Source organism: Anomalospiza imberbis, chromosome 8 (assembly GCF_031753505.1).
Source record: "Anomalospiza imberbis isolate Cuckoo-Finch-1a 21T00152 chromosome 8, ASM3175350v1, whole genome shotgun sequence".
Classification (NCBI taxonomy): domain Eukaryota; kingdom Metazoa; phylum Chordata; class Aves; order Passeriformes; family Viduidae; genus Anomalospiza; species Anomalospiza imberbis.
This window is the reverse complement of record NC_089688.1, coordinates 12,501,725-12,529,030: the sequence shown is the minus strand read 5'-3', so window position 1 is coordinate 12,529,030 and position 27,306 is coordinate 12,501,725. Positions and strand designations below refer to the sequence as shown.

The following is a 27,306-nucleotide window of genomic DNA, read 5'->3' as shown; positions in this document are numbered from 1 at the left end:
GTGACCTAAGCAGACAATTAGGATGTGTGGGTGTAGAGTTACAGAGTTCCCAGAGGTCACTCACGGATGAATTTTAGCGCCGCAGTCCAACCCCTTTATAAAGCAGTATTACTGGCTTTGCGCAACCAGCCTTCGGGCTGACCCCAGATCTGGGCAAGTGACTGCAACACTGCTTCATTTTTTTTTCTGTATAAAGTTGACTGCAAAATTAAAGTGCACATCTTGAGATGAGCTAACTTAAACATATAAATAACAATTTTAGTTTGCAAAGGACAGATACTGTGTTACCTTCTCTTAAAGAACCATGTAACCAAGTTAACCAAGACATTGATGAGTGAAGGAGGGAGCAGCTGCAGAGTAATTAGCAAGGACAACAATCACACCCTATTGCCAGACACCCAGGCCACAGCAATAAGGTACAACACGCCAGCACAAACTAAGGCTTGCCCATTCTGTACATATGGTACAAACATAAACTCAAGAGATACCTCCTTACAAAGAAATCCAGCTGTGCTTTGTCTTCTGTTGAAGACTCCACCAGCATTAACACCATTTATCCCGCCACACTGCACTGCCCTTCTCACCACCTCAATCCCAAGGTGCTGGTCACAGGACTATTTCCCCTCTCAGTTCTGCTGCTCCCCAAGACACAACTCTCCTCATTTAACCACCAGTTCCAAATGTGCTTGCCAAACTAATTAAGACAGACCTGAAGCAAGAAAAAACTGGGTCAAGATCACAACACCTCTATACTGTGCCAGTCATTTAATCACAAAAAGTCACATGAAGATGAAAAGTTCATAGATGATGCAGTAATAAAAATATCAGAACAGATTTCTTCCTTCTTCACTCTTAGTATGGGTCCAGCAGTATGGCTAAAAAAGATCACTTGCTAATCAGAGATGAGCTTGAGTCAGGTACTCTGAACAGTTACATAGCCTTGTGGCAGACCTTCATGCAATCCTGTACTTGGGGATTCACAGTGACAACAGTCAGTATACAAATCTGCCTAATTTTGTATTATCAAAATACATTATGTCTGGGGTAAAAAGTAACTTCAGTTTCCCAATTTTTAAAGGACCTTAAACATTATTATCCCATGATTCAGGCGCTTAACAAAAGTTTTAAATAAAAACACTGAAATCCTGAAGTTTGAAAAAAATATCTTCATGCTTTTGCTTGAGTCCAGCATCTCCTTTCCCATTTAAGATGATTTCCCTGTAGGATATCCAACAGCAGCAAGGAATCACCAAGCTACGGCACTTAACTTCCAAATGCTGCCAAACTGGAATGCAACACTACGAGAAAGCAAATTTTATTTGCAAATTATTGTATCAGGAACTCAGGCACTGGTTTAACAACATCAGGGTCATACTTAATCATCTTAACTCATGCAAGCAGCAATATCTGAATACAACCCAAGAGACAAAGTGTTCTCTTGCTAAAGAGGAGCATATGCTTATGCACCTCATTAAACTGAACTGAATTCTTCAAGTGATGCTGTTTAAAGAAGATCTTAAGAACTTCCTCCTTTTTTTCTTCCCCCTCTTTTTTTTTTTTTTTTAAGACTTAAGAGGTTAGCTTATTGAAACTCACTTCAGCTGAAGAAAAATCTCTAGGGACCAAACCACTGTCTTTACAAGTTGAAAAAAAAAGAAGCAAACAAAACAAACAAAAATATCCAACACCAAAGTTACATTGTAACACTTGACATGAAATTAATCAAAATTAAATAAGCATGCATTTTCCTCCTTTTTTTCTTCTTACACAACTCATTGAAACAGACAATTTTCTCTGTTTTCACCAAATTGCATCCTGAGAGCTCCTTGAATGTTGTCATTGTTAATTCCAGCACATTTAATTAAACACTTCCAAACCACAACTTTTAGGAACAGATCTATTTCAGTCAGGACACCATCAGAACACAAAAGTTAAATGTAACAGCCTTTCCAAGGATAGTTCAATCTCTGTATGGTAGTTCAAGAACTGAACCATATATTTCTGAAAAACATTCTATTTTACAGAATAAAAATGGATTAATTACACTAATTAGATTATTATACACCCAAGTCAAAGGGATTTAGTATGTTCATATCAGAGCTATGTTCAACAGCAGTAGATCTCAAAACATAGAATAACACTATTTTTCATAGTATTCAATAACCTTTGAAATGTTACTGTGATCACAAAAGTAATTGCTACTGCTTTTTCCTTTAATTAAAAAGCCAAAGAGCAATAAGCAAGATGACAGAAGCCAAGAGTAAGATGAAGAGAGAAATAAACCAGATGGCATGGGCATATATTTATCTATACTTAAGTTATTCACAAATTATGAAAAAAATAAATATCAAAATCTTTTCATTTGCCCTATAATCAGTGGGCTTTTTCCTAAAAGAGTTTTCAGATCGTTTTATGTAAAGAGGATTGTGAATTCTAATTAAGATATAGCTGTAAGCCAGGATCCTCCATCATACAATTAACCTTAAATCCAGCCTCTAGCCAAGCAGGGTACAGATGGAGATAGACAGATGTAATTACAAAGTCCATCAGCAGTAAGCCACTGGGAGAGGTTGCAGGCTTTCCTGTATTTCTACTTTGTATTTGGTAGGCTATTTTTATCAAAATATGCCAGGAAGGCACAGCTACTGTGATATACTCACAGCACTTTTATATTAGCTTGGGCTTGCATCGTATTTTTTAAGGCACTAATTCTGAAAAAAATTACAACTGCACACTCATTTCTGCAGGCTGCACTGTCTCACAGACCACTGCAGTAGGTATTGCATTCCTAGCTTCATTTCTATCCTCCAGGATCAACATCTCCCTTCTCTGCTTCAAACCTCTCCAGCTGTAAAACTCTATTTTACCAACATTCTGAACCTGTAAAGAGAGATTAATTGTTGGAAAAAAAAATTATTTTGTTGAAAAAAAATTATTTTGAACCTAAATTCTCTCAAAAAAAAAAATTAAATTGTACCTTGGCACATCACTTCTCTTTTTGTAATAGATGTTCTGCTCTGCCATGGTGTTTCATACATAACTTAGCTTCCTCCAAATGATGGAAATCTCTCCTGAAGTCTTCAACTCATTATTGTCACTAAAACCCATGCCTTCATGGAAATTCACAATTTTTGTCAATTTTGAGATAAGAGGTAAGATCGTGATCCATCTAACAATCACCTAAGAATTAACTTCGCACATAAATTTTGTAATCTTACATCTAAACATGGTATAGCAACTAGAACTCAACTATCTCTGTAAGTAACTAACTACAGTTTCTTACAGCAAGAGTATTGAAGAGGAATATCCAATAGCAAGGCATTAAGACATGTAGTTTGGCATTTTTCACTAACCACAAACCTACAAACAGTTTTCTGTTGAGTGTCTGAAAACAGTACTAAGATTACACATATTAAATGTTATTAAGTTCCCATTTAAGATGTGCAAGTAGCATTTGAGCATAGCAAAAAAAGAATATTTTATCTTCATATAATGCAGTCAATTCACATCCCACCATAATACATGAATCATTTGCTTAGCTGAAAGCAGCAGCAGCAGCAAAGATTAAATTTGCATTAACCATTTTACCACAGTTATTCCATCCAAACTGGGGAAATCAGCCACACTTTCCATGCATTGCAAAGGGTTTTCTTTAGGAGTTTTACACAGGAATTGAGAAAGGAATCAATGTAATGGTAAAACATTCAAACTCAAACTCTTAACTCTAGGGTCATGAAGTGACAAATTTAAGAAGAGAAGAATTAAGAGTAGTCATGCACATTTTTAATTATGGATCACTGAGTATCCAACCATGACGAAGACTTGGACGACAAACATCCTGACCTTCATGTTCAAAATGATACGCCAAAACCAGATGTACTTTACTAGAGTGGCAGCTATAACAGTAGTGGTGAGTAAAAAGCTTTTTTAAACATTAATCATGTGTGGCAAAGAATTCTTTGTGCAAATTCTAACCTCTCTCTCTCTGTCTTCTTTAATGAGGACAATCTCAGCTATTTTAACTAACTTTGTATCAAAGCACCCAGGAAAAGCTCACAGCTGGCAGAGAAGTTCAGCAAGTTTGCTCTCACTTCTCTCAGCCATCTTCTCCACATCTCAGCCCTGAACCCCTAGAAAGATCATCATGACTCCACCCATGCCACAAAGCTGAGAGACCCTGAGCCCAGGCTGGCTGGTGTGATCTCTGACCCTGAGCTCACAAAACACCTGATTTGCAAGGCAAGTTGAAAACACTTAAATCCCACCACAGCCTGAGCCCATGAAAGGTCACTTAGGTCTGCTAACAAATTCAGGGCTTAAGCAAGCCCTGAAATATAATTTCTCACTATATATATATATATATGTATATATATATATTTTTTTTCCCCCTTAGAGAACTCCACCTGATTTTCATCATGAAAGCAGTCCTTGCAATCACTTGCCTCATACTTCATTAACAATGTATTATTCACATCCTGCTCTGAATACACATCCTTTCCTTCTTCTCTGTGGCAGAGAGGTCCTTCAGCGATGATCATTCCATGAAGAATATTCTCACATTTACCTCCATGATGTGTATTCCTTACTTTTGCACTAGGAAACTAATGCAGAGCAATTACCATCAGTAATGTTAGATGTTCAGCTTAGACATCCACAAAATGGCTGAAAAAAAACCCATCATAAAGGCAGCTGGCAAAGAAAGCTTCTCTCTGGAGTGCCATTTTTAAAGAGCATTACTTCAAGCTGAAATTGGTTTTTATACTGAGATTAAATGAGCATTTTTAGCTTAAGCCTTAGCAGGTTCACTCTTAATGAACACAGACCTAGAGCTGTTTGGAAGACTCAGAATGGCATTGTTTCCCCATGATGCCACTTCCAGACAAAAACACAGATACACACTATATCTTGTAGTGTGTACAGAATGAAACTTTGTAAGACTCCATGTTACTCTATTTAAATCCTAATCTTGATCTGAAAAAACAATTACAGGGAGAATTATATATATTTCATTGTTTTCATTATGATAACTAGTCTATGTTTACTGAAAACTAGCCTTCAGGTAATTCCTGTTTAGAAAGAAGTCTGTAAATTTCTCAAGGTTGATATAAAATTAAGATATAAAAGCACCACAAAGCATTTTCTTTCAAGTGTTTTAACAAAGAACCCTGTAAATTCAGCAAGATCTGTGATAGGAATAAACACTTGGACAAACCCAAATTTTACATTCTGAATGCTGCAGATATACATATTTAAGATGCACTTATTAAAACACCCACACAACACAAAAAAACCTGTTGGAGCAGAAATACTAACTTCCATAATTCACTTCTGTTCTCTAATAAGAGAAGTCCAGAGAAATTTTATTTCTTCAAGGACTTTCAAGAAACCTTTCAGGAAATGCTTAGCCCCTGGTGTACCCTGCAATCCAATCATCAGACACAGACAATTCGTTTCCCCTTTCCAACATGCCACATCATGTATTGGCTTTATTTATAAATGTTCAGAATAACTTCATTAACCAAAATAAGTTTGTAACACGAATATCAGAAATTTGTGGTTTATGTAATTAAAACTTTTGAGTCCCACTGAAAAAGCTGTGCTTAACATAAGGATCTCTCAAGGTCATACAGAGTTATTTGTCCTAGTAGGCTCTTTCTCACAGGTTTATCTTCAACAAAGCACATAGGTAACAGAGATAACAGGTCCTCTACAACAACCATCATGAACAGACACTGAGTACTCAGTATGAGAAGCCTGTCTTCAGAAGACACCACATGTGAACTGAAAAACATGTGAGGACAGCAGAAAATGGAGAACAGAGATTAGCCAGCCAAATGAGACTCCACTCCATAAGCTAACATTGTTCTGCTGAAATCAAGCAAATCAAGTATACTTTTGGTTATTTTCTGAACCAGATCACATACAATGCTGACACTATCTACATTAGACACTACTCAGAATTAAATCAAGGCCAAGGCCTCATAATCTAATCCATAAAGTCAGATATCCTACAGCCTCAGTGATCCAAATTCACCTCCTTTTACTGTCATAAAACCAGGGAATTATTCTGAACATTTTTTATCTCTCAAAAGCTATTATTTCACCACAATGTACAATAAAATGGTTTTAGCTATTGTTGCGCATTTGCATCTTACACTGTAACAAAAATGTATGCAACCATACTTCAGCAAAGCTTTAATTTAGGGGTGCACTGTAGGAACAAATCAAAATATTTTGATAGGGGAAAACAAATGTTTAAAAATTTCATTTACTTTCAATACATATATATTTAGAAAGTATTTCTCATTAAAAAAGAAGCACATATTAAAAGTTTCCACACACAAATGTACACATACAATGCAATTGATGAGATGAATTCACAGAACATTTTATGAGGATTTCCTCCATCAGCTACTACAACCCTCAGAAAGGATCTGCCTCATGTGGCCACAAGAAAACTAAACAGATACAGGGCAAAACAAATGAACTCCACACTGTATTACTGAAATGCAGAGTTGCAGAAGAAGAATCCAGAGATGCTGAGCAACAGGCAGTGCAGCACCCTGAAATTCCTTACAAGAGAGCACAGTGCAACAAAGTGCTCATTACTGTAGCCAGGCAATAGCCACTGCAATCCTTCTGGTTCCACCAGTCTGCCTTTACCTCCTGTTTACCACTGGTCCAGAGGAAATCACAGGCCCCAAAAGACACGCTAGGTATCAAAACCGTACTAACAACCTGGCATTTTGCAGCCCTGAAGAAATTTGCTATAGTTGGCTCTAAAATTAAATTGAGATTTGACATTCTAGACATATAATGAGGTACTCCCTGACAAATGAAATTTTATGCAAGTCATGTATACACAGCATATCACTGAAGATCAACTCAGCCAGGGATAGAAAAACAGCTCAGCATTTACACTGTTTTCTTCCAGTCCAGCACACACTACACACGGGTTTCAGCCAAACATTGTTGTACAGAACAGGACTGCAACCAGCCTTGACAGTCAAGTTTTTCTTATGTTTTTTTCTGATTTTCATATTAATACCAATGCTCCTGACATCCTACCAAGTCCTAAAATACCAAGGCAGAAAGTATCTCTGACCTTAGGATCTGAAGTTACTACTCCGTGTTATCAAGGAACATCCTGCTCAGCCAAAACACTGCTCTGACACTTGTAGCAGTGCCGCCCTTCCTGATTACCTCAAAGGAGCCAGGAAAATAGGAAAAGCTCATGAACCAGGATAATAAATGAATATATCTGAAATATAGCATACCTTAAAGTGCTGGCCTACACATTTTCAATGCCAGTAGTTTAAAAAAAAAATCTCACTATATGTCTCTCCAAGTTCATGTCTGCAGTCTTTACCTAAGTCAGCCTTGGGTTATTCAATAAGGGAGGGAGGCAGGGTTAACCTCTTGAGACAAACTAAAGAGACCCTTAACCAAAAGTAGTCAATGCATCTTACGGAAAGTGTCCTTTCCCAATATGCCCTAAAGGCAACTAGAAGCCTCAAAACTTTAAATTTCCCCATCACAAAAAAAGCAAGAATTGCTTGTGCACTGTCAGAGCAGGAAAGGAAAGCTGTGGCAGCATATCTAAACAGAGCAGGGAAAATAGGCAGCCTGAGCATTCTAAAGTTGACTGCCACAGAAAGCAGAAAAGGGATTGAACAAGTCAGATTTTCAATACACCCTTCATTAAAAGAAAGGAAAAATACCAATACCTCAAGGTGAAAATAATATAATTGAAAGTGAATGCCTTCTTGAAAATCCCTCTTCTGTGATCTTGAGAGCGTTTAGTACTGCTTTTTGAGCTTTCATTACTACTAAAATTCAGGTACACCTACAGAGTTGGTTCAGCATCCAGCCCTACATCAGAAGTACATGATGGAACAACTGATGACAATAACAAACCAGTTCATCAACTACAAAGGAAAGCCTACTATTATGACTTTTTGGTTGTTGGGGAGTTTTTTGTTTGTTTTGTTTTTCTTTAAGACCTTAGCATTTTATGTTCTTTTTAACCACACTTACTTAAGCCAAATGGCCTTTAAACTGAAAGAGTAAAAACACATCCTACACTAAATTAAAGCTTAAGCAAGCTCTCAAATAACATTGCTCTCTCTCATAAAAGTGTTCTGAAAAGAAAAACCAGACTGGAAATTCATGACTACTTTAAATATTGAGAAGTGAAGTTAATAACTGGGTATTTTTGTTGTGCTGATGCATTTAGCCTCAAATAAAACCTTTAGATAACCTGATTTCACCACCATTAAGCACACACACTTGCTCATCACCTGAAAAACACAACATGACCTAAATGCGAATAAGACCTTCTTAAAAATTACTGCAAGTGTTCACAAGATTATGCATGAAGTGTTTAAGAGAACTTTAAAACTGAGTACCACGATTCCCTGAAAGAAGTTACTAAATCAACATCTGTCAATCTTCTGTCACCTTCTAGTTGAAGAACTCCCAACAATTCAATCAACCACTCTTTCTGCAAGAGGATCATAACTGTGGAAAGCAAACTCAAGATTATATAAGTGCTCCAAAAAGAGCTAGATCACATGGTTACCCAAGTCTCAAAATTCCCCCTATGGTGATTTTTCCACAAAAACATGCAACAGATGAAAGCTAGCCACAAGAAAACCAAATACAAACAAGGAAAACAAACAATAAAGATGATAAATATAGTTCTATGTTTATTTAAAAAAAAACCCATGAACATCTGTGTAACAATTCAAACATATTAGTAATTGTCTACACCAGCTTTATTTCCACAACCCAAAAGTTCTGATTCTTCTACAGAAAACCACACTTATGCTTGACAGTCTCAGTAAAAGACAACAGACTTGAAAAGAGATTTTGGTGCACCAACATCAAAAGAACACGGTTCACTTACATCAAAAGTGAGCTCACAATTCCCACTACATTTTACATTCATCCTCAAGGAAAATACCTTCCTACCTACACCACAGCTATCTCTTCCCATACAAACTCCATTTTGAGCACTACTGCGCAGCAAACAACCATCATCCTCACTTTCTGAGGTAAAAGAGGTACTTCACTGATGACATTGTTCGACCCAGAGAGCTTAGTATGCAAGGCCTGGATTCTGCCAACATTTGCACATGCCCAACCTGATACATATAAATGGGGATTACTCACATGCTGGAAGGTAAGTACATGAATAATAAACATGTTTGTGAATCAGCAATTATGTGTAGGTAGAATAAAAAGCTAGAGCAAAAGGAAACTTTTAGGAAAACTAATTTTGAAGTAAGTTTAAAGAACATTGGCTTCAAGGGTTTGGAGGTGGGGAAGAAGGTTTTTGTTTTATCATCCAATGTATAATAAATTGTCAACTACATAAAAAGTCAGCAAAAAACCAACTCCTCAACTCTCCAGTTGAAACACTTAATGGTTTCACATTCTCACTTGCTTCTTGTCACCAGCTGCAGGTCAGTAATCTTAATCAGGGTGATACAGGCTATTTAAAATACAATGCCTTCATCAGACAACTACAAAAAAATTATGATTTTCAAAAATACAAAGAGCAGCTCTCCAGAACAAACATACTAATACTGTAAACAAGCAAACTGCTGAGCAGCTCAACCCATGAACTGTGAAATTAGAGGTTTTGGAAGCTGTGAGGAAGAAGAAGGTGGCATTATGTATATGAAAGAGGTTGCCTTTAACTTCCTCTGACACCAGTTTGGGTAAGAAGGGCTTTCCAGTAGTAGTATGTTATTCTGTATGCCCAGTAATCATAGACTGTCACAAAAATGTCATTCAGTTTTCACCTCAAGTGGCCAAGTGCTCCCATCAACTTCAAGGGCCATCAACTCTTGCTACCACCAGCTTCAGAAGCATGGAAAGGGTGTCCCATGGAGATCAGACTCTTGCACAACAGTTGGCAACAGGAGCTCCCAGAGTTAACCTTACTTGTTAGCTACAACAGGAGTGGTTATTACCCCATCAGCACCTGCTGGTGCACCACAACCTGTGACAGGCATATATTGCACATCACACATTGAGCACTGGCTATTCTGAACTGGTTTCTAAGTAACACCACTATGGACCTCCTTCAATATTTTAGTATTTCTGGCTCCCATTGACAAGAATTAATATACCAGAGTATCACTGAGAACTCCAAAAAAAGGGCCCTTTTGGAAGAGCCAGGCTCCAACATTTGAGCCAGCCTAAGAACACTGGTCTCCTCAGAGGATGGCATCCTTATTGTCTGCTTCTATTAGAAAAGCATTGTTAACATCAAGAAAAAGCTCAGCCACTGCAAACTTGCCAGCTCCTACATCAGAATGATTCAGTTTTAAATTGCCACTGTTCACAAAAATGCAGCCAACGACTTCCATCTTGAAGGTCACAAGTAATGTTTCACCATGAACTACTCAATATAGTTCAGTAGCCTACATGTCTCACCTATGTGACTACAGCTCTTTTCACAAAAAGTTACATCCACTAACAACATGCTTCTCTGTCTCCATCAACACTGAACAGTTTACATGAAGAAATGTTTTAGCATTACTATACGTACATCATTTTACAATTCTACTTATGAAATGAACCACAACAGGAACTAATTGCTTCATACTAGCACCCAACATGTGCTGGTGGTTTATCACAGTTTAACCCCAGCCAAAACCAGAGCCACACTGAACAGCTCTGAAAGATGCCTCTTTCCTTGGGATTTTACAGAGTAAGGAAACGTTACAGGCAATTTATCAGCACTTACTGATATCTTTCTAATAACTGGAGTTCTGAATAAGGAATTTTAATGCTAGAAAGTAATAATTAAAGTAACAATTAATAGGAGCTAGGAAAACTAAAAAGCAAAAATAAAGAAATTAAGGTAAAACAAACCAGAAAGTGGCAAAAGCAAGCAATAAATGGGAGGAAAAAAATACTTAGCTCATATTAGAGACTGCTGAGAGAACTGGAAAGCCCAAAGTGAATACCCATATGGTGGATTGGATTGCACTAGCTAGACAAGGGGTCCAAAAAATCTGACAAACCAGGACTGGTTACAGCTGCAAGAGAACAGTGAGACTGAGAACAGTAGTTAAAACAAGCTAGAGATGTGAAACCTCTGAAACAGGCCATCTTTAGCTTTAACAAGTAAGTAAGGAGCAAGTTACAGAAACCTGTTGGCTTTCCTTAGTGATCATGTCTAATTTTGTAAGACACCACCTCCTGTATGTGTACAAAGCAACTTGATAGTTGGATGCACCAACACCGTAACATAAAATGATTATTATTCCCTTTACTTTGATGAAAACAATGTCCCCAAGAGTGTACTGTGGGCAGCTTGCTTTCCACTCCCTCCCTAAGCAAAGCAAAAATGTAATTGAGAACTACCACCCTTGGGATTTATGAACTACTAAAATATGCATTTCCTTCTTTGGAATTGAGAGCCTACTTCCATGAACTTATTACTATTAGACATTTCGTTGGGAATACCCATCTGAACACTTGCCAGAATCTCCCAGCATTTTTTCAGCCTGGCAATTCCACGAGATATCAAAAATCTGAGATCATCAGAAGACACAGGTACTGCTAAACTACCACCAGGTATTTTATCAAGGTTAATTACTGCTCAGTGCTGCTGCTGAGCTGCACCCCTCCAAAGGTGACTTCTGAACGCTGCCTGCTTTTTCATCAACATGATTTAAGAAATTCTGTAACAAGGCTTGCGCAGCTACCCTGGGAACTAATAACAGGTCTGGAAAAACCCAAACATACTGCTCTACTTCTCCCACTCTTCAATTTCAGTGACAGAAGGGAGTATAAATTGTACTTAATTGCAAAATTGTCAGTTCAGTCCTTGAGTCAGTAAATCATGTTTTTACAATTTCTCCTCATTCTCCCTTCTCTCTGGGAATACACACTTACAGCACTAATTCTCATCTCCTCGAGAAGGGTGTCTTCTCCCCTTTTTTCCACCTTGCTCCTACAGGACTGTCACAGCACATGCTGCAGTCAAGATGGCCACGATACAGAGTATCGCCATACAATATCAGAAAGCTTTAAGCATCCCCATACAAAGCAACATCATACCTCATCAAAAAGCTTTAAGCTTCTGCCCCTCTTGATCTTCAGCCCAACCTTTTATACCCTCATGTCCATGCAGTGCACCTGTGTGCCCTTTGGTGGTTGCTCAGTGCACCTGGGCACTCCATGGCTCATTGCTGTCAATGCTGCTCACCTGCTTCTCACAGCTGTGCCCACTGGGGATGAGGCTGGGCCACAGCCCCACCCCAATTACCACACACCGTGTGCCTACACTGAGAGCACATCCTGCCTCCCCATCTCACACTCTTCCTCCAGAGTCTCTGAGCTCCTCACTAGCACAAATTCTCAATCCCACTCCTTTAGCCAGTCACCAGCCAATGCTTTGTGAGAGATGGGAAAGAAGAAACAAAATGCAGACGTCACAGCACCAGGTCCAAGCAGTCATGATTCCAGCTCTTCAAAGACAGCCCTGGAATTACTGCATTTCCTGTGGGTCTCCTGTGATGCTGTCAGAGAAGTGGGTCCCAGCTGCCTATCTCCTAAACTTATACTTACAGAACTTGCCTTTTGTGATTGGTTTTAAATATGCTGAAAGACTTTGAAATATTTAAAACTTTGTGATTTCAAATCCCATATTGTCCAAAACAACTTAGTTCATTTTTTTATATACAAAGCAGACCGAGGAAGTTGAGATAATCCCTCTAAAGAGAGCAAAAAGTTGAAACTTTTTCCCTACTCTTAAACATGTCCACATTTACAATTTGACAGGGAATTAACGCTTTATGTCTGACCAAACATAATTAGAAAAAAAAAAAAAGTCTTATATAAATAATAGAAGAAAAGTTTTCTAAGTCAATGTATAACCATTTTCTTTCTTTCTTTCCTCCCCCTTTAAAGGTCTTTTTAAATATGTAATCAATTTTGAGTTCAAAAACTTAAATTCTCATCTTGAAACTGTTAAAGAAAACACCTTTAAAGCCTGACACATGCTCACTGACTGCAGCTGGAGGAGTACAGAAGACCAACTGCTAATACAAAAGAAAACTGTGAACCTAAATTTTTATTAACCGTGCAAGCTGTAATGAAGCTTTTGAGTTCAGCAATCTTGTCAGTTTCAAGATAAAGTGCACCTCTGCAGCCCCACATGTTCATCCTCAAAACAAATTCCAAGCTCAACAACCAAACTTGCCTTTTTCCCATCTTTGTAGTATCACAAAAAATATAAATATAAAGCTCTACATTATCTGAAGCAATTTGAAGACTACAAAGGTTCCTCAGGTTTCCATTCTGATCTTTTAATTACATGTAAAGAAAATACATCTTCATAGCACTTGTCACAATGAAGTACCTTCCATTGCATTATTGTCATGGACGTTTTATATGATGTAAAATTCACGTATAGCAATAGTAAGAATGAAACATTTTGTGGTAAGCAAGATATCTAAGAGACAACTGAATGCTCAGAGGTAATTTATTTTCATATTAGAAAGAATAGGTACTTCTATCAGGATAAGGATTTCCCAGAAGCATGATGGAGGTCATTTGCCATATGAAATATTTAATGGTAATCTATAAGTTCACCCCCAAGAATATATACAAAAAACTTAGCACACTACTTAAAGAATTCATCCATGTGCAAAATACTAGGAGATTTTAAATCAGCCAAGCAACCACTCTCACATGGGCAGAGCCAATTTCTCTCAAATGTTTACGAAGAAGTGCAATGTAGTAATCAAAGGTTTTACTCAAGGAACAACTAAAGTCTCTAAACATGATTAAATGAAACAGAAAATCCCACTTGATTTTAGCTTCTGCTTTACAGAAGGTAATTTCCTGTTTGATTTTGCAGTCTTAACTAACACTGTTGGGCATACTATGCTTTATTTCAAATTTGAGAAAACGTAAAAACCATACATTTTATAGGAGAAACTATACAGTTTAAGGTTTAAAATCAGCAATTAGAAGTCCCCATAGAAGACAAACATCTTTAAATGGTGACTGAACAGGGGGAAACTATAAAGATAAAAAAAGCTCTTTGTAAAGTAGAGACAGAGTGAAAAAATCTTTCAGCAGCTACCAGGACCCCAGTTATTTCCCTTGAGCAGTCCGCCCAGCTGTTTACCTCCCTCTGTGTGGCACAGATAAATACTTATAAAAGTGTCAGCTCTACATTGTCCAGCCAGTCACAAGAACTGCCGGTATAAATAACAACCAGAGTTCCATTCAGAGTTCACACATCGCCTTTAAAGTACAAAAGGAGGCAATATTTAAACTGAGAAGGAAGAAAACACAAAGTAATGGTACATGTTGCACACATCAAAATGGAAGAAGAAACACTCATCCTACTGTAGTGAGTGGTCTGTATGCTAATTTCTGAAACCTTGAACAAAATTATGTTGCTAAATTACCTTCTCACTTCCCTCACAACAGCAGCATACTGGAAAAAAATAAATTAGCAAACACCACTACAAGACATTGTTGATTACAAATAGTTTTCATTTCCAGCAAGCACTCAGGTGATATGCATTAGCCTCCTCGTCTAAACAATACTAAACTTACATGTACCACTGTAAGCTAGCATTTTTACATACACTAATGCATGTAAAAAACTTATTCTACTCTATAGGTTCAATCAAAGGGATGTTTGAGACATGTATTTTTTACTTTTAAGAATAAAGGCATTTTACGTGACATGGACTGTTTCACTTTGGTATTTTAAATACATCATCCAACACTTCTCACTGCCACATGTACATCTTACTTCTTGCCAAAAAACAAAAAGTGACTTGACTCATCCACCTAAAAAATCTCCACCCAAATGGCACAAGAAGAGCAGAGGGGTGGTCAAACTTCCTACAGGGAGATATTGGAATTAAACTGATTACATGTTCAACCTTTCTATCACAGTTACCCTCAAACATTAACTCTTTGTGAAACACATCCAGTTCAAACTCACAAAAAGACCAGGAATTACCAGAGATTTTAAGTGGACACACCTGCAGTCTCATGACTAATTACCATAACACCACTTCAGGGGGGTGCTGGAATCTATACACCAATATTTGAAGGTTCAGGTCCACTACCTTTCTGTGGTTTACTATTAATTAAGCTCGCTGTCAGCAATCTCCTGTGAACTAATTTTTAAACATGTTTATCACAAGGAAAACAAATCCATAACTCTCCAAGTTAGTTTTTATTACCACTGATAAATAAAAGCAATTACATTTTAAAACTCATTGCATCAGAGAAACCCCCTTCCCCACACACATTAGTTTAACTCAGATTAAGCCTCCTGAACCCAGTCAGTCAAACAGGATATATGGATATATCTCACTTTGACAATCAAACTACTTTTCCCTCGAGAACTCAGTGTTGTGAGACATTCTTCAATTCCAACTTGTATTTTAAAAATGAAGACTATTACTATGTCCAACATCCACTATATATTTTTCTACTTTTCATATTTTACACCTTTGATTTTAAGCCTGGGGAGTGCTGGTAGCACAGAACCATCAATCCATCTTCTCAACAAGACAAGAATGAGCTTTACTCTAACCATACAAAGCCATCATGGGTGCCATTCTGGAAGGCAGTGAGTGCCCTCATCTCCCATTGATGTCAGACCACATAATGTTTCAAGTATTGAGGGCTATTGTTCAGTCCATTTCTCCCCCATCTTGTGAGGTCCTGCCATATATTCATTAGAAAAGGCCATACACTACACCACACTGAAATAAAACAAAACCTAAGACCCCCAAGCATGTGCGTTTAAAGAACTCTTACCATCCACAGCACAATTCAAGTAAGGGCAGAGTACAGAGTGCAACCACACATGCAAGGACTATTTTCCAGAAAGAAGCAGTTCTTAAATGGCTTTATTTTCTCAAAGAAATTGTATCATTTATAAGAGTCAGGAAGCTCTCCCAAAGCATTTCCTTACATAAATAGGTAGTGACACTGTAAATCCTGAATCCAGTAACAACAGCAAAGGGAGACCCCACATTTCTGAATCAGTCAACTTGGTCACTCTGGATAAGAATAACTACACATCACTATAATACAGAATTACCATTTACTCCAATTTTTCATTTAGAAACAGAGCTGCACTTGGCAAGGCCTTATGTACTGTCACCTACCGTAATTTTAAAGCTTTGGTTTGTACGCATGAAAGTAGGCTGTGACTTGTTTTGGAGGGAGGAGAATAGGGAAAGAACTGTGGATCAAAGCCCAACTTACTTAAGGAGGCGTTTTACACCCAAAATCTTCTCGTCTGGATTTGCAGTTAAATCAATGTTCTAACCTGTTCTAATCAATATTTAGATGATTCCTGTTCTAACCACCAAGAAGGATTACAACCATATAGCCTCAAACAAACACATGGCTGTCCAGAGAAAAAGAGTTACAATATTTACTCAAAGGCACATCAGCTGGAGTCGTGCCCGCCGGCCAACTCCGGCAGAGTGGCTGCACGGGGGAGTTTCAGTTCTGCCCGGTCAAGAAGCGGCTGTGTAACACCACCGGCGTTAGTACTCAAGGGAGAAAAGCCCCCTCGGGTTCGGTTTTCCCGAGCCCCCAAACCCGACTTCGGGGAACGGCAGCAGCTGCAAGAACCAGGCTAGGCTGGCCCCTCCAAAGGGCAAGGCGCAGCATCCGCGGCACCTCTCGGGGACCAGTACCAGCGCTCCCGCCAGGATAGAAAGCGAAAGGGTCGGAAGCAGAAAACAAGCATCGGGAGCCCAAGAGCAAACACGGGAGAGTTTTGTTCTCCACCGGAAAAGGAGGACCCCCGCCCGCTGCCTTCCCACCTTCGGGCAGGGGGCCCCGAGGGGCCCGCGCTGCCCCGGCGGGGGTGGGCGGGCGCAGCCGCTGCCCTCCTCCTGCTCCCGCCCCGCGCCCCCGGCCCCACTCACCGGCCGTCTCGGCCGCGGCCGGCGTCCCCGCCACGCCGTTCAGGTAGAGGATGGAGAGCAGGTGGGGCTGCGTCTTCTCCAGGGCCACCCGCAGGTCCTGGAAGTGGTCCCGTTCCTTGCCCAGCAGCAGGGCGATGAGCAGCTCGGCCTTCCCGCCGCCGGCCGCCTCCAGGTCGCGCAGGTCGCGGGGGCCGAGGGCGCCGGCGGCCTCCAGCAGCTCCACCACCTTGTCTACTTCGGTCATGGCCTGCGCCAGGCTCTGCCGGCACTGGGCGAGCAGCTCCTTGTGCTTGGGCTCCATGGCCGCTTCAGGGCCGCCGCCGCCGCCGGCCAAACTTCGCCCGCCCCCGGCCCCGCCGCTCCGCCACCGCCGCCCCCGGGGAGGCGCGGGGCCGAGGCGGGGCGGGCGCCGCCGGCCGCCCTCCTCCGGCACTCGGCGCCCCCGCAGCGGCCCCCGGCGAAACTTCGTCCGGAGGGGAGGAGCGGAGCTGGGACAGGACCTGGGCCGAGGGCGGCTTTCCCTTCTCCTCTTCCTCCTCCTCCAGCAGGCGGGGGATGAGCCGCCGTCAGAGGCTGCTGCTCCTCTTCCTCCTCCGTCTGGCGCCCCCCTCGCCGCCTTTCCGCCCCCCCGGGCGGCGAAACAACTTCTCCTCCTCCTCCTCTCGCCTGCCCGCGGGAGGGGACCGCCGGGAGCAGGAGCCGCGGGGAGCGCCGCCGCTTCCCGGCACCCCGCACCCACGCGGGGCGGTCGGGATAACTTCTCTCCGCCGCTCGCCGCAGCCACACGGCCTGGAGGGGGTGCGGGGAGACGGGCTCAGCTCCAGGCGCCTCCTTTCATCGGCGGGCGCACGCAGCCATATTGGCTACACAAAGCTGCCGCCTGCGCCGAGACGGGGCTGCGGCATCGCATCGCCCGCCCCGCGCCGCCCGCCCGCCGCAGCGGCCGCCGCTCCCCCGGCCCGCTCTGGCCCGGCCCGGCCCGGCCGCCGCCCGCCCCCCCGACCCCGGCCGTCAGACAGGGGCGCCCCCGGCCCCCGTGCGGCCCGGGGCGGGGCGGGGCGGGCCGGGGATGGACCCGCGGCGCGGCCCTGCCGGAGGTTCCGCCGCTCCTCCCTCCGGGGCTCCGCGGGCCAGGACGGGGTGCCCAGCGCGGGTGTCTCGGCGGCCAGACAAAGGCGGTGCCGCCGCGTTGGTGACGGGCCGGGCCGGGCCGGGCCGGGCGGGCCGTGCCGCTGCCCTCTCCCGAAGCCGAGAGCGGCCGCCTGTTGAGGCTGCCGGAGTTGGCACCGGGCGGCAGCTTCAGGCGTCAAGATTTATTTCGTCCTAAACCGGGAAAAGCTAAACGTCAAAATAATAGCAGACTGCTTACGGGCTTTGTCCATTAGAATTTGCAAAAACAAAAGTTTGCAAACGAGATCTAAACACTAGTAAGAGCAGCTGGCTCATCTTCCTTGTAAATTTCTTCAGCGTTTCATGAATGACCAGAGACCAGGTAATTTACAAATAGAGTGCAGATGTGTCCGTAGTCAGCCGTAGCAGGAGGACACAATTGTTTAGCAAAGAAATAAGAGAGTAACAACTTTGCTGTCTGAAAGTAAAACAGGCTGCCAACATCACTTGCACCAAATGTCACCTTAATTTGCAAACAGACTGCAGAATGACCACAAGCAGTTCTCATCTTAAATTCACATTTCATACGTTTCAGTTACACTGAAAGGGCTTTACCGGTAGTGGTGGTAACCCAATTATATCAAGAAGGAACTGCTAATATCTGACAGTCTCCGGTCCAACCAATCCCGTGGTTTATTTAGTGTCCAGAGACCTGGACTCAGTGAGGTACAAGGGAAAGCCTTTGTTCCCTAAAATTTCCTGTCAGCACAACCATTGGGAGAATTCAGGTCCTGAACTGAGTTTCAAGCCACTTTATGTAGCTCAGTAGATGATGATTTCTCTCATGTGGAGACATCTTGGGTTACATGCAATTGTGCTATGCATTCAACTTCTGGCAAAGGCAGACAGATTATAAGAGGAGTTAGGGTTTATTCTCAACCTTAAGTCATTATTTACAAAAATACTAAAAACTATGGGGTGATTTTGAAATAAGTATTTTCACGTTTGGTCAATTCACTTTTATTTAATACTCTTGTAGACTAATTTCTTCTAATTTTGCATCCATGGTTTTTTCAACAGCTTTCTTTGCTATACAAAATACACAGAGATTACCTTAGTTGTCTAATGACTAATGCTACAAATTCCTGCAAAATATGTTAGTTCTAGTCTATTTGAATTTAGCAGAAAATCTGCCTATTTCTCTCCAGTAAGTTGGGCAGTTTAGCAGGTCATGTAATTGTAGATTCCACAAGTGCTAGCTAACCAGTGTGCATTAATTGCTGGCATCACAGCACGGGTAAGAAGTAAAAGCTGCCTGGTGCCACCCACTCAAGCAGTCCTCCCTTGAGGGCTCCCTGCCAGTGCCAGTGCCATGGCAGGGCCCTCTGTGCCTGCCACAGGACACCATGCAATGGAAAGCTTTTGGAAGCTACAGGCACAGGAAGACTGAAGAAAGATTGTACAAGATTTTCAAATATGTCCTTTTTTTAAAGACTTTCTAATCTCAGCTAATCTCCTTTAACAATATTATTTTATTGTGTATGTGCTTAAAGAGTTTCCTGTAAAGGAAAGGTAATATGCCATCAAATTTCATTACGAGGCATTATGTTAAGAGCCCTGCTTTAGGTCGATGCAGCAGTTCTCTGCTACTTGAAATAATAAAGACAATCTTGAGTTCTGTCCTCTTCTTGACTGGGCACTGAAGTGCACCTTTCACCAGGGGTTGCAGTAACACAGGAATGGCATCATCCAGGCAGGGCATACCCTTGGCTACCTTGAGTCTCATTTCAAAACGTAGAGGGAAGTGGTGGCTCTGGGTACTGCTACTCCTGCCTTTTCCAGAAGTGTGTCAGTCCTGTGCCTTCGCTTCAAAATAAAACATTCATCTTCTCATCATGCCTTGCCTGCCCCACCTTTTGCCTGCAGATCCACATCACCTCTTGCTCTTCTCAGGCAGTGCCAGGTAGCAGGTAAATCCCTGTTGTACCAGGTTTCTTTCTTTCTTTCTGGAAATGCAGTTTCTACCTTTTTTGTCATATCTGAGTCTCTAACACTCCATTTGTCTGGCAAATGGCAAGTCTGCTCTCAGAAAAATTCAGATAAATTTCTCATTACACCAATGTCTCTTCCATGGGTCCAGCTGTCAGACCCTTGCCTGTCTAAGAGTGGGACCTTTCTGTTACCTCTGTTGCCTAACTCAGTGTAAACCTTCTCTAGCAAGTGCAGGGAAAGTCTTCATAAGATATGGGTATACTTTGAAGACTCAAATTATGAAATGGATGCAAATTTATTATGCCAAAAGTTAATACAGAGTCCCAAATTCAGATCGCTACAGTATCCCAGAATGCTGAAATTTTCTGATATGACACCCTTTAGACATATATAGGCTTTAAAACAGGCTTCCTATACTCATTCTAATGGAACTTTTCATTGGACAATAGACTTCTGTGCAAGATCAGTTGTCACTCCTCAAACATTTCCTCCTCTGCACCTGCCTGCTTACTGCTGCCCAAGTCACAGCAGCAGCTCTGCTGCTGTAGGGTTCCTAGTAAATCACCTCCTCAAAATCCTCAGTTTGAACCAATGACAGCTTCTAATGGCCAAAAATAGAAGCTTTTCTTTAAGATTAGAGGATTTTAAAATTAATTTTAAATACATGGGAGACATTTCATTTGCTTTTTGTATTGGAGCTCTTAGGGATACAAGTCTTCAGGTTCCAGTGGCAGTCGTGTATCCTAGAAATGGCTTTGTAACGAAAGCTGTGTTTCTTATTTAAGAATAGAGCTCTTTAGGTACAACATGAACACCACAGAGACTTTGTCATGGGTATAACACAAAACACTAGCAGCTAAGCAGCTCTCAGCAGCAGCTTATTTTTTCATATTAATATAACTGATAGACAATTAATTAGCACTTGCAGGATAGGAAGGTGCTGGTTTAATGTGCCAGCAGATCAAAGGATCTCATTTAGCCATTAAAAAAACCCAAAACCATAATGTGAGTAATCTGGGCAGTGCCCAGGGTAAATATTTCACCTGGCAGTATCATATCCAGGAATGGGCTATGCCTATAAATTCTGAGATCCTCAGAGCTCCTGCTGCAACTGCAGACTGAGGGAGCTGCTGTTGGACACTCACAGAAGCACAAGGATCATTTTTCTTCCCAAAAATGTGTAACTGTGAGCTTCAGGAAATGGTTTAGCTCTTTCTTCACTGAACTTGTGTGACATACCATATGAGGGAAAGCAGATCAGAGGATTATAGTGCCACTTTTTCCTTTTTTTTTTTTTTTTCCTGTAGCCATAAAACCTACGAGTCACTTCATCTTGTACTGCACTAGGCAGTTTTCAGATAAAAATTATTATGGTCTTTTCCCACTCTGGGCAAATTCAAATGAAGATGAGACAGTTATTTCAGTCATCTTCAACAAGCTTCCAACGAAAGAAAACACTGTCTGATGAAGTTTTTAGATTCCCCCCTGGGCTGTTCAAAAAGCAAATAAAAAACTTGTTTTATTTAATCAACTTGGGAAAGAAAAGGCCTTCCTCAAGTGCAGAATAGCTGGCAGGAAGGGTGTTTGTTTGTTTGGGGTGAGGAGAGGGAGAAGAAAAGGGTAGGTAAATCGTCTCCTCCCAGAGCTATGAATACACACAATCACTTCTGTTTCTCAGACAACTGCTTCCAAAAATAGGCAGCAAAAGAAAACCAGAAACATTATGGAGGCACACTGATAGCAGTCCTGCAGGGGCGTAAGAATTTCAGCTTTTGTAGGGAAGACACTCTGCAAGCAAATCCCGAGTACCCATCTGCTTAGAACAGACCAGGGGCATGATTTAATTTTCTTTGGGAGACTGGGCTGGCTTGTGATGTGGTTAACTTCTATAAGCAAGCAGATGTTAAACAGCTCCTTTGAAAGCTATTGCTTGCAGTTTGTTATTGGTTCAGTTTCTAGGTCACTTTTCAAGTCAAGGCAAAAGATTATTTCTACCAATCATTTGCTTTTACTTCTTTTAGCACTAACAGGGAAATAAAAGCAAATGGGTGCCCTTAACATCCATGGGCAACTTCTATAAACAACCCATGTAAAAACTGGGAGTTTGTAGGAAGACAACACAAACTGCAGTTGAAGAAGATAGTCAAGTAGAATAGTAAAGATTGCGGAGAATGCCTCAGCACATTTTCACCATCTTCACTGGTTTTCTGTCAGCAATGAGTATTTTCAAATGTAATTTGAATCTAAAGGTTCTTGAAGAAGCAAAAGCATTTCCTTGTGTTCCATCTCTTAGCTCTGCTAAGAATGACATATGTACTTTTCACAGCAACTAGTTCCCTGCTCACTGACCTACAAGGGTTTAAGAGTTGAATCCATGTCAATTACAAGGCAAGCTTTCCAGGGACTCCAGGGGCAGTGCTTTGATCATGGCAACTGAACTCAAACAAAATGGCTCCAGAAAAGTCAATATTCCTCAAAAATTCCAGGGTAGTCCAAGTATTTCTAGTCCAAAGAGCTCCCCGAGGAAATGGAGACAGATGTGATACAAGCGTGGTTCTCTCTGTTTCTCTAGATACTGCGCAACACCTGTCTTTCCACACATTCCTGAAGAGCTCATCCCACGGCTCATCAATTTTGCACTACTTAAGCCAAGGGGATAACAGAGGTGGCAGCCCATTTCCTAAAGATCCCCAGAACCCAGCACATTTGAGAACAGACCAATACTCAGATGTGGTTGAACTGCAAAAGCTCCTTATGCATGGAAAAAGATAAACAGGATTGTAGGGAGCTGGAGGGGATTATTATTGCTTCATAACAAATGCTCTAGCATTCTGAATTAATCTGGTTTATGATACAGAAGCATTTCTAGTGTACTTTCATGAATTTTGCAGTTTTACAAATGCCTGTGAAAACCAGACAAAGGTAGATGGTCAGAACATTGAAAAATCTGCTGGACTTGCAGAAAATCATGTGTCATACTCATAGCTAAGACTGGAACTGCTACTTCACAGTGATACATGGATTTCTGTCTACATAAATACTGCATAAATTCAAAATGCTTCTAATTTGAGAAGAAATTTTTACTTTTAATATTGCAGGATATTCCTTGGGCAGGAGAGGGAAATTATTTTTGTAGGAGGAAAACAACACTGGGATGACAGTGAGAATAATGTCAAAGAGAAAGCCTTGTACAACTTGCTGTAGTCAATTTGCTCAGACAAAGCAGACCATGGACCAAGATGAAACTTAAGACTGACAGGTGGTTAAAATGACAAAAATACTGGACTTAACTAAAATCAGTCCTGAAAACAGTAACAAACATGAAATGAAGTAACTCCTATACTACACTGTCATTTGAAAGGCAAAAGTACTACAGACTCTGCTTCAGCCTATGTGCCTTGGAGGGATGGGAAAGCCATCAGAGAGTTCCAGAATGAAATAATGTCTCAGCTTGGCACAGTGGCAGCTGCATTACCAGCTTCCACAAGGTTTGGTCGTCCAGTTTAAAATGAACTACAGATCTTCAACCTATCTGTATTTTTCTCCAGCATAACATAAATGTAAAAATTAAACATTCAACAGTTCAAGTTAGTATCTTTAAAAGAAAAATGTCACAAAAATAATTTAGAACTTAAAATTTTTATAAATACCAAGATTTGTCAGAATTGAACAACAAACTCCCAAAACAAACAGAAAATCCCCACCTCGATACTAAATGGAAAAAAGCATATCCAGCACAGCCCAGAATAAGGAGAAACATCTGAGACAAAGTCCTGAGTTGCACAGAAGACTTAAAAAAGATTTAGGTTAAAATGATTTTTTTTTAATCAAGTCTGCAGCAATGATATTTAGAGAAGTGTTGTTCAACTGTTTGAAGCTTATAAAGATGTATTAAGTGGAGGGAGTTTGATGGATAGAAATATTTAATATAATGCATATATCAAAGCTCATCCAGTTCTGCTGAGTTCTCTAATTGGTTTCCAGGGGACTTGGATTAGGCCCCAGTTTGGTTATAAAGAGACTGTGCAAAAGAATAACCAAAATAAAAAGTCTCCAAATGTGCTAGGGATATTCCATTAAAGATAAATACATTTCATCAGCAAGGCAAGCCAAATATTATCCTTTTTACCACGGGCTATTTGTACTTTTAGAATTTTTTTTCCTTAACTCACCTTCAGAGCTGCCACTCTCGCCTTCCAAGATCATTAATGGCGGCCAAGAGCTTCACTGCTTTGCTCCCTCCTTTTCCAGCTGAAGTCAGCTGTCTGTCTTGCAGCTGACTTCAACAGCACCAACTACTAGCCTTTTTGACTTTCTTTGGAAGATGAAAGAATGAAAAGAACTATATACAGCAGATGTAAATCACATTCTTTAATCCCCACATCCTGGCAATGATATTTACTAAGTTTTCCTTATAACATGTGTGTTTTCACAAGCATAGTCCCTCCACTCACCTTGATGATTATATCATCTCCTCTCACAGCCATATCACTCAGGAGAGACTATTCTAATTTAACAGTCTTTAACAGACTGAATCTAAAGTACAGAGAATCTAAAGATTTCCTCAGGCCTTACAAGTCTGTGGCAGCAACAGTTAACTGATTCTACATTTGCCAGCTACTTCCCAAGCTGCTGTGCTGCTCATCCTTCCCCACACTTATTTTCAATAGAATACATACAAACACAAGCAAGGCAGAAGATATTTGTGCCAGTTAAGTAGGAAGGCTGAAGAAGAAAGCAGAAACAGGCTAAAGACAAAAGTAAGTGGAGATCTAAAGACCTGGATACAGTTTTTAGTGCTTACAAAGAGTCACATGAAGCAGGGATGCCTTTAATTTCAGTTTCAAGTACAAATATATTACCTTATATAATAAGGTCAATTTTTTTTCAAAAGTTATTTGACCATAGCTGTAATTTTGATGGCAGTAGATTTCCACATCCAGATGTGCTGAGGAGATGTTTCCTCCTTGAGTGGTTTAATTATCCTCCAGGCAATGTTCACAGTAACCTTGCATGGCTGAGCTGAATCCAGCCAGTGGCACAGTATGGTTGACATAGCACTGCTACAGGGAAGCAGTGTCACCAGCAGTGACAGTCACTACAGGTCCAGAAGGGAGGAATCTATGGGAGAAACAAGGACAAGGAGACAGAAATAAATGCAAAAGGAACTAGAAAATGCACAGCAGTAGCGTAAATCAGAAGAACTATGTATCTTCTGAAAAATAAAATTTTAAAGAGGGTCTCTGATGTAACTGGAAAATATCTGCATGAGTGGAAAATCTGGAAGAATGGCATATAGGAAAGGGAGCAAGTTACTGTGTGGGCTTGTCAAGGTACCTACACAGCAGATATTTTAGCATCATTGAATTGGAAAAGCACGGGGATCAGGGCAGAGTAAGGGGTGAGGTGTGTCCTTCCTTCCAATGAAAGAGATCCCCTACCCACTGTGCCCTACAGAAATGAGTCACACACTGTCCCTGCTTCAAGCCTGCACTATGACATGGACAGAGCCATCCTCAGCACTCCAAACACCATCAGCAGTTTACCATGGGGATGCTGTCAATCAGCCTGAGCCAAAGAATCCCCTCCCAGTGACACATCAGGATGAATCACACCACACTAATTAATTCCCATAAACAACCAAACCAACACTGGAATCATAAATCAAGAAAAGTAACTTCAATCTTGTAACTAATTCTGGCATTTTCTGGGACTCGTGAAGTTTACCAGCATAATTTCACTATTGCTTTTGCATTTCTTGGCAATTAATTTTATTTTGCTTCTAAAAATCTAGATAATTTAACATATAAAAGGGATGCCCACTGAGAAAATTGTCATATGTATCAAAAGATTAAGCAACCAACCTACACATTCACAAAAAGGAGAAAAATATGCCTGTGGTTAATAATCCAGGTACCTGCTGCTTTCACAACAGCTTCATTTCTGGTCAACACACTCTCCACCTGACAAAACACCTCTGTCATGGAGGAGAAAGAGCTTGGTATGAAATCTTGAGGGGTACCCCAGCTTTCTGTGAACTCTGAAAGCCACAGAGAGAAAGGTACCTCCATGTCGTCTTTTACTTATTCCTCTGCACTATCTGGTTCTGAAACCAACATAAAAATTAAAACAGTTTGCAATGAGTGTCTGCCACCACAGGGCTATGATCAAGAGCAACTAAGAATACACAGAATATCTTTCCTTCACAGACTCCCTTGAATTACCTGTCTGCTCTTCATAGATGTTGTCATCTCTCTTCTAGGAAGAGACACACGAAAGGAACTGGTGTAATTTGTAATTGAAAGTAAGTGATGTAATTTCTGTCTCTTGTCCCAGTAGCACGGCTTACGTATTATTAAAAACACCTCAGCTAAGGATTTTCTAGGAATATTTCTGATCTAACTGCAGGTATCAACACATTTTAAAAGATTCCTATTTGCCTGCCAATTATAGTTACAATCTTCCACATGAACTGTACCAGAACTCATCAGGAACAGCAGTTTTTACACTTAGTAGCAATCACTGTAGTTCAGCAGCTGTAATTATGCACAGTTGGTTGAAAGAGCTTTATAACTAAACAGATACAATACCTGAAGGAATTAATTCAGAGTTACTGCTCATTATTAATAGTCATCTAGAAAATGAATGATGATTTAACTATCATTTGTCACAGCCACTAAGAGCAATCCCCAGGACAAATGACAAAATCTTAGTTCTCAGGAATGACTGAATACCTGTCCTTTTCCCAGCTACTTCCGTTACTTCACTAGGACTCCTCAAAGAGATTATGAATATCTGCGTGTTACTTTACCCAGCTGCCATCTCTGTTTCTTCCCCAGTCAGACCTCAATTTCTATTCTGCTTCCATAGACACTTGCTCATATCTGCATTTCCCATCTTTTCAGTTTTCTTCCCTCTATCCTCAACACCTGCAGATACCACTATATTCCTGTACAACATCAGTCCTTTCTACTGTCCTTGCTTCCAAAAGGAGCATTAAATTATTCCTGATCTTGAAGGCTTAGTTAGACTCACAGGACAGACCCTTTGGATGAAGAAACACCTTTTACCATCTGATGCACACAGAAGTAACGGTGGTGGTTAAAGCAATGCAGTATCAGAGCAGCTCAAGGCCCACAGAACCCTTAAGCACAGCCAGCCAATGCCAGATTCTCACAAATCCAATAGGAACTAAAACTACAGGCACCTTTGTAGCTTTCAGACACTCAAGTGGAAGTCATTTCCATAAATCTTGCTG

The 27,306-nt window shown here is 40.9% G+C and overlaps 1 protein-coding gene across 4 annotated transcripts in view; it reads right to left on the bottom strand.

The window, feature by feature from the left end:
• Positions 1-17,899, bottom strand: part of DLG5 (discs large MAGUK scaffold protein 5) — a 98,199-nt gene extending 80,300 nt beyond the window's left edge. For 2 of the 4 annotated variants that reach the window (XM_068197361.1, XM_068197362.1), the window contains exon 1: positions 16,947-17,899. In XM_068197361.1, the coding sequence (XP_068053462.1) occupies positions 16,947-17,247 (301 nt within the window). In that variant the 5' untranslated portion in view covers positions 17,248-17,899. The remainder of the gene's footprint in view (positions 1-16,946) is intronic. The other 2 variants (XM_068197363.1, XM_068197365.1) reach the window with 1 other exon arrangement.
• Between the last annotated feature and the right edge of the window lie 9,407 nt (positions 17,900-27,306).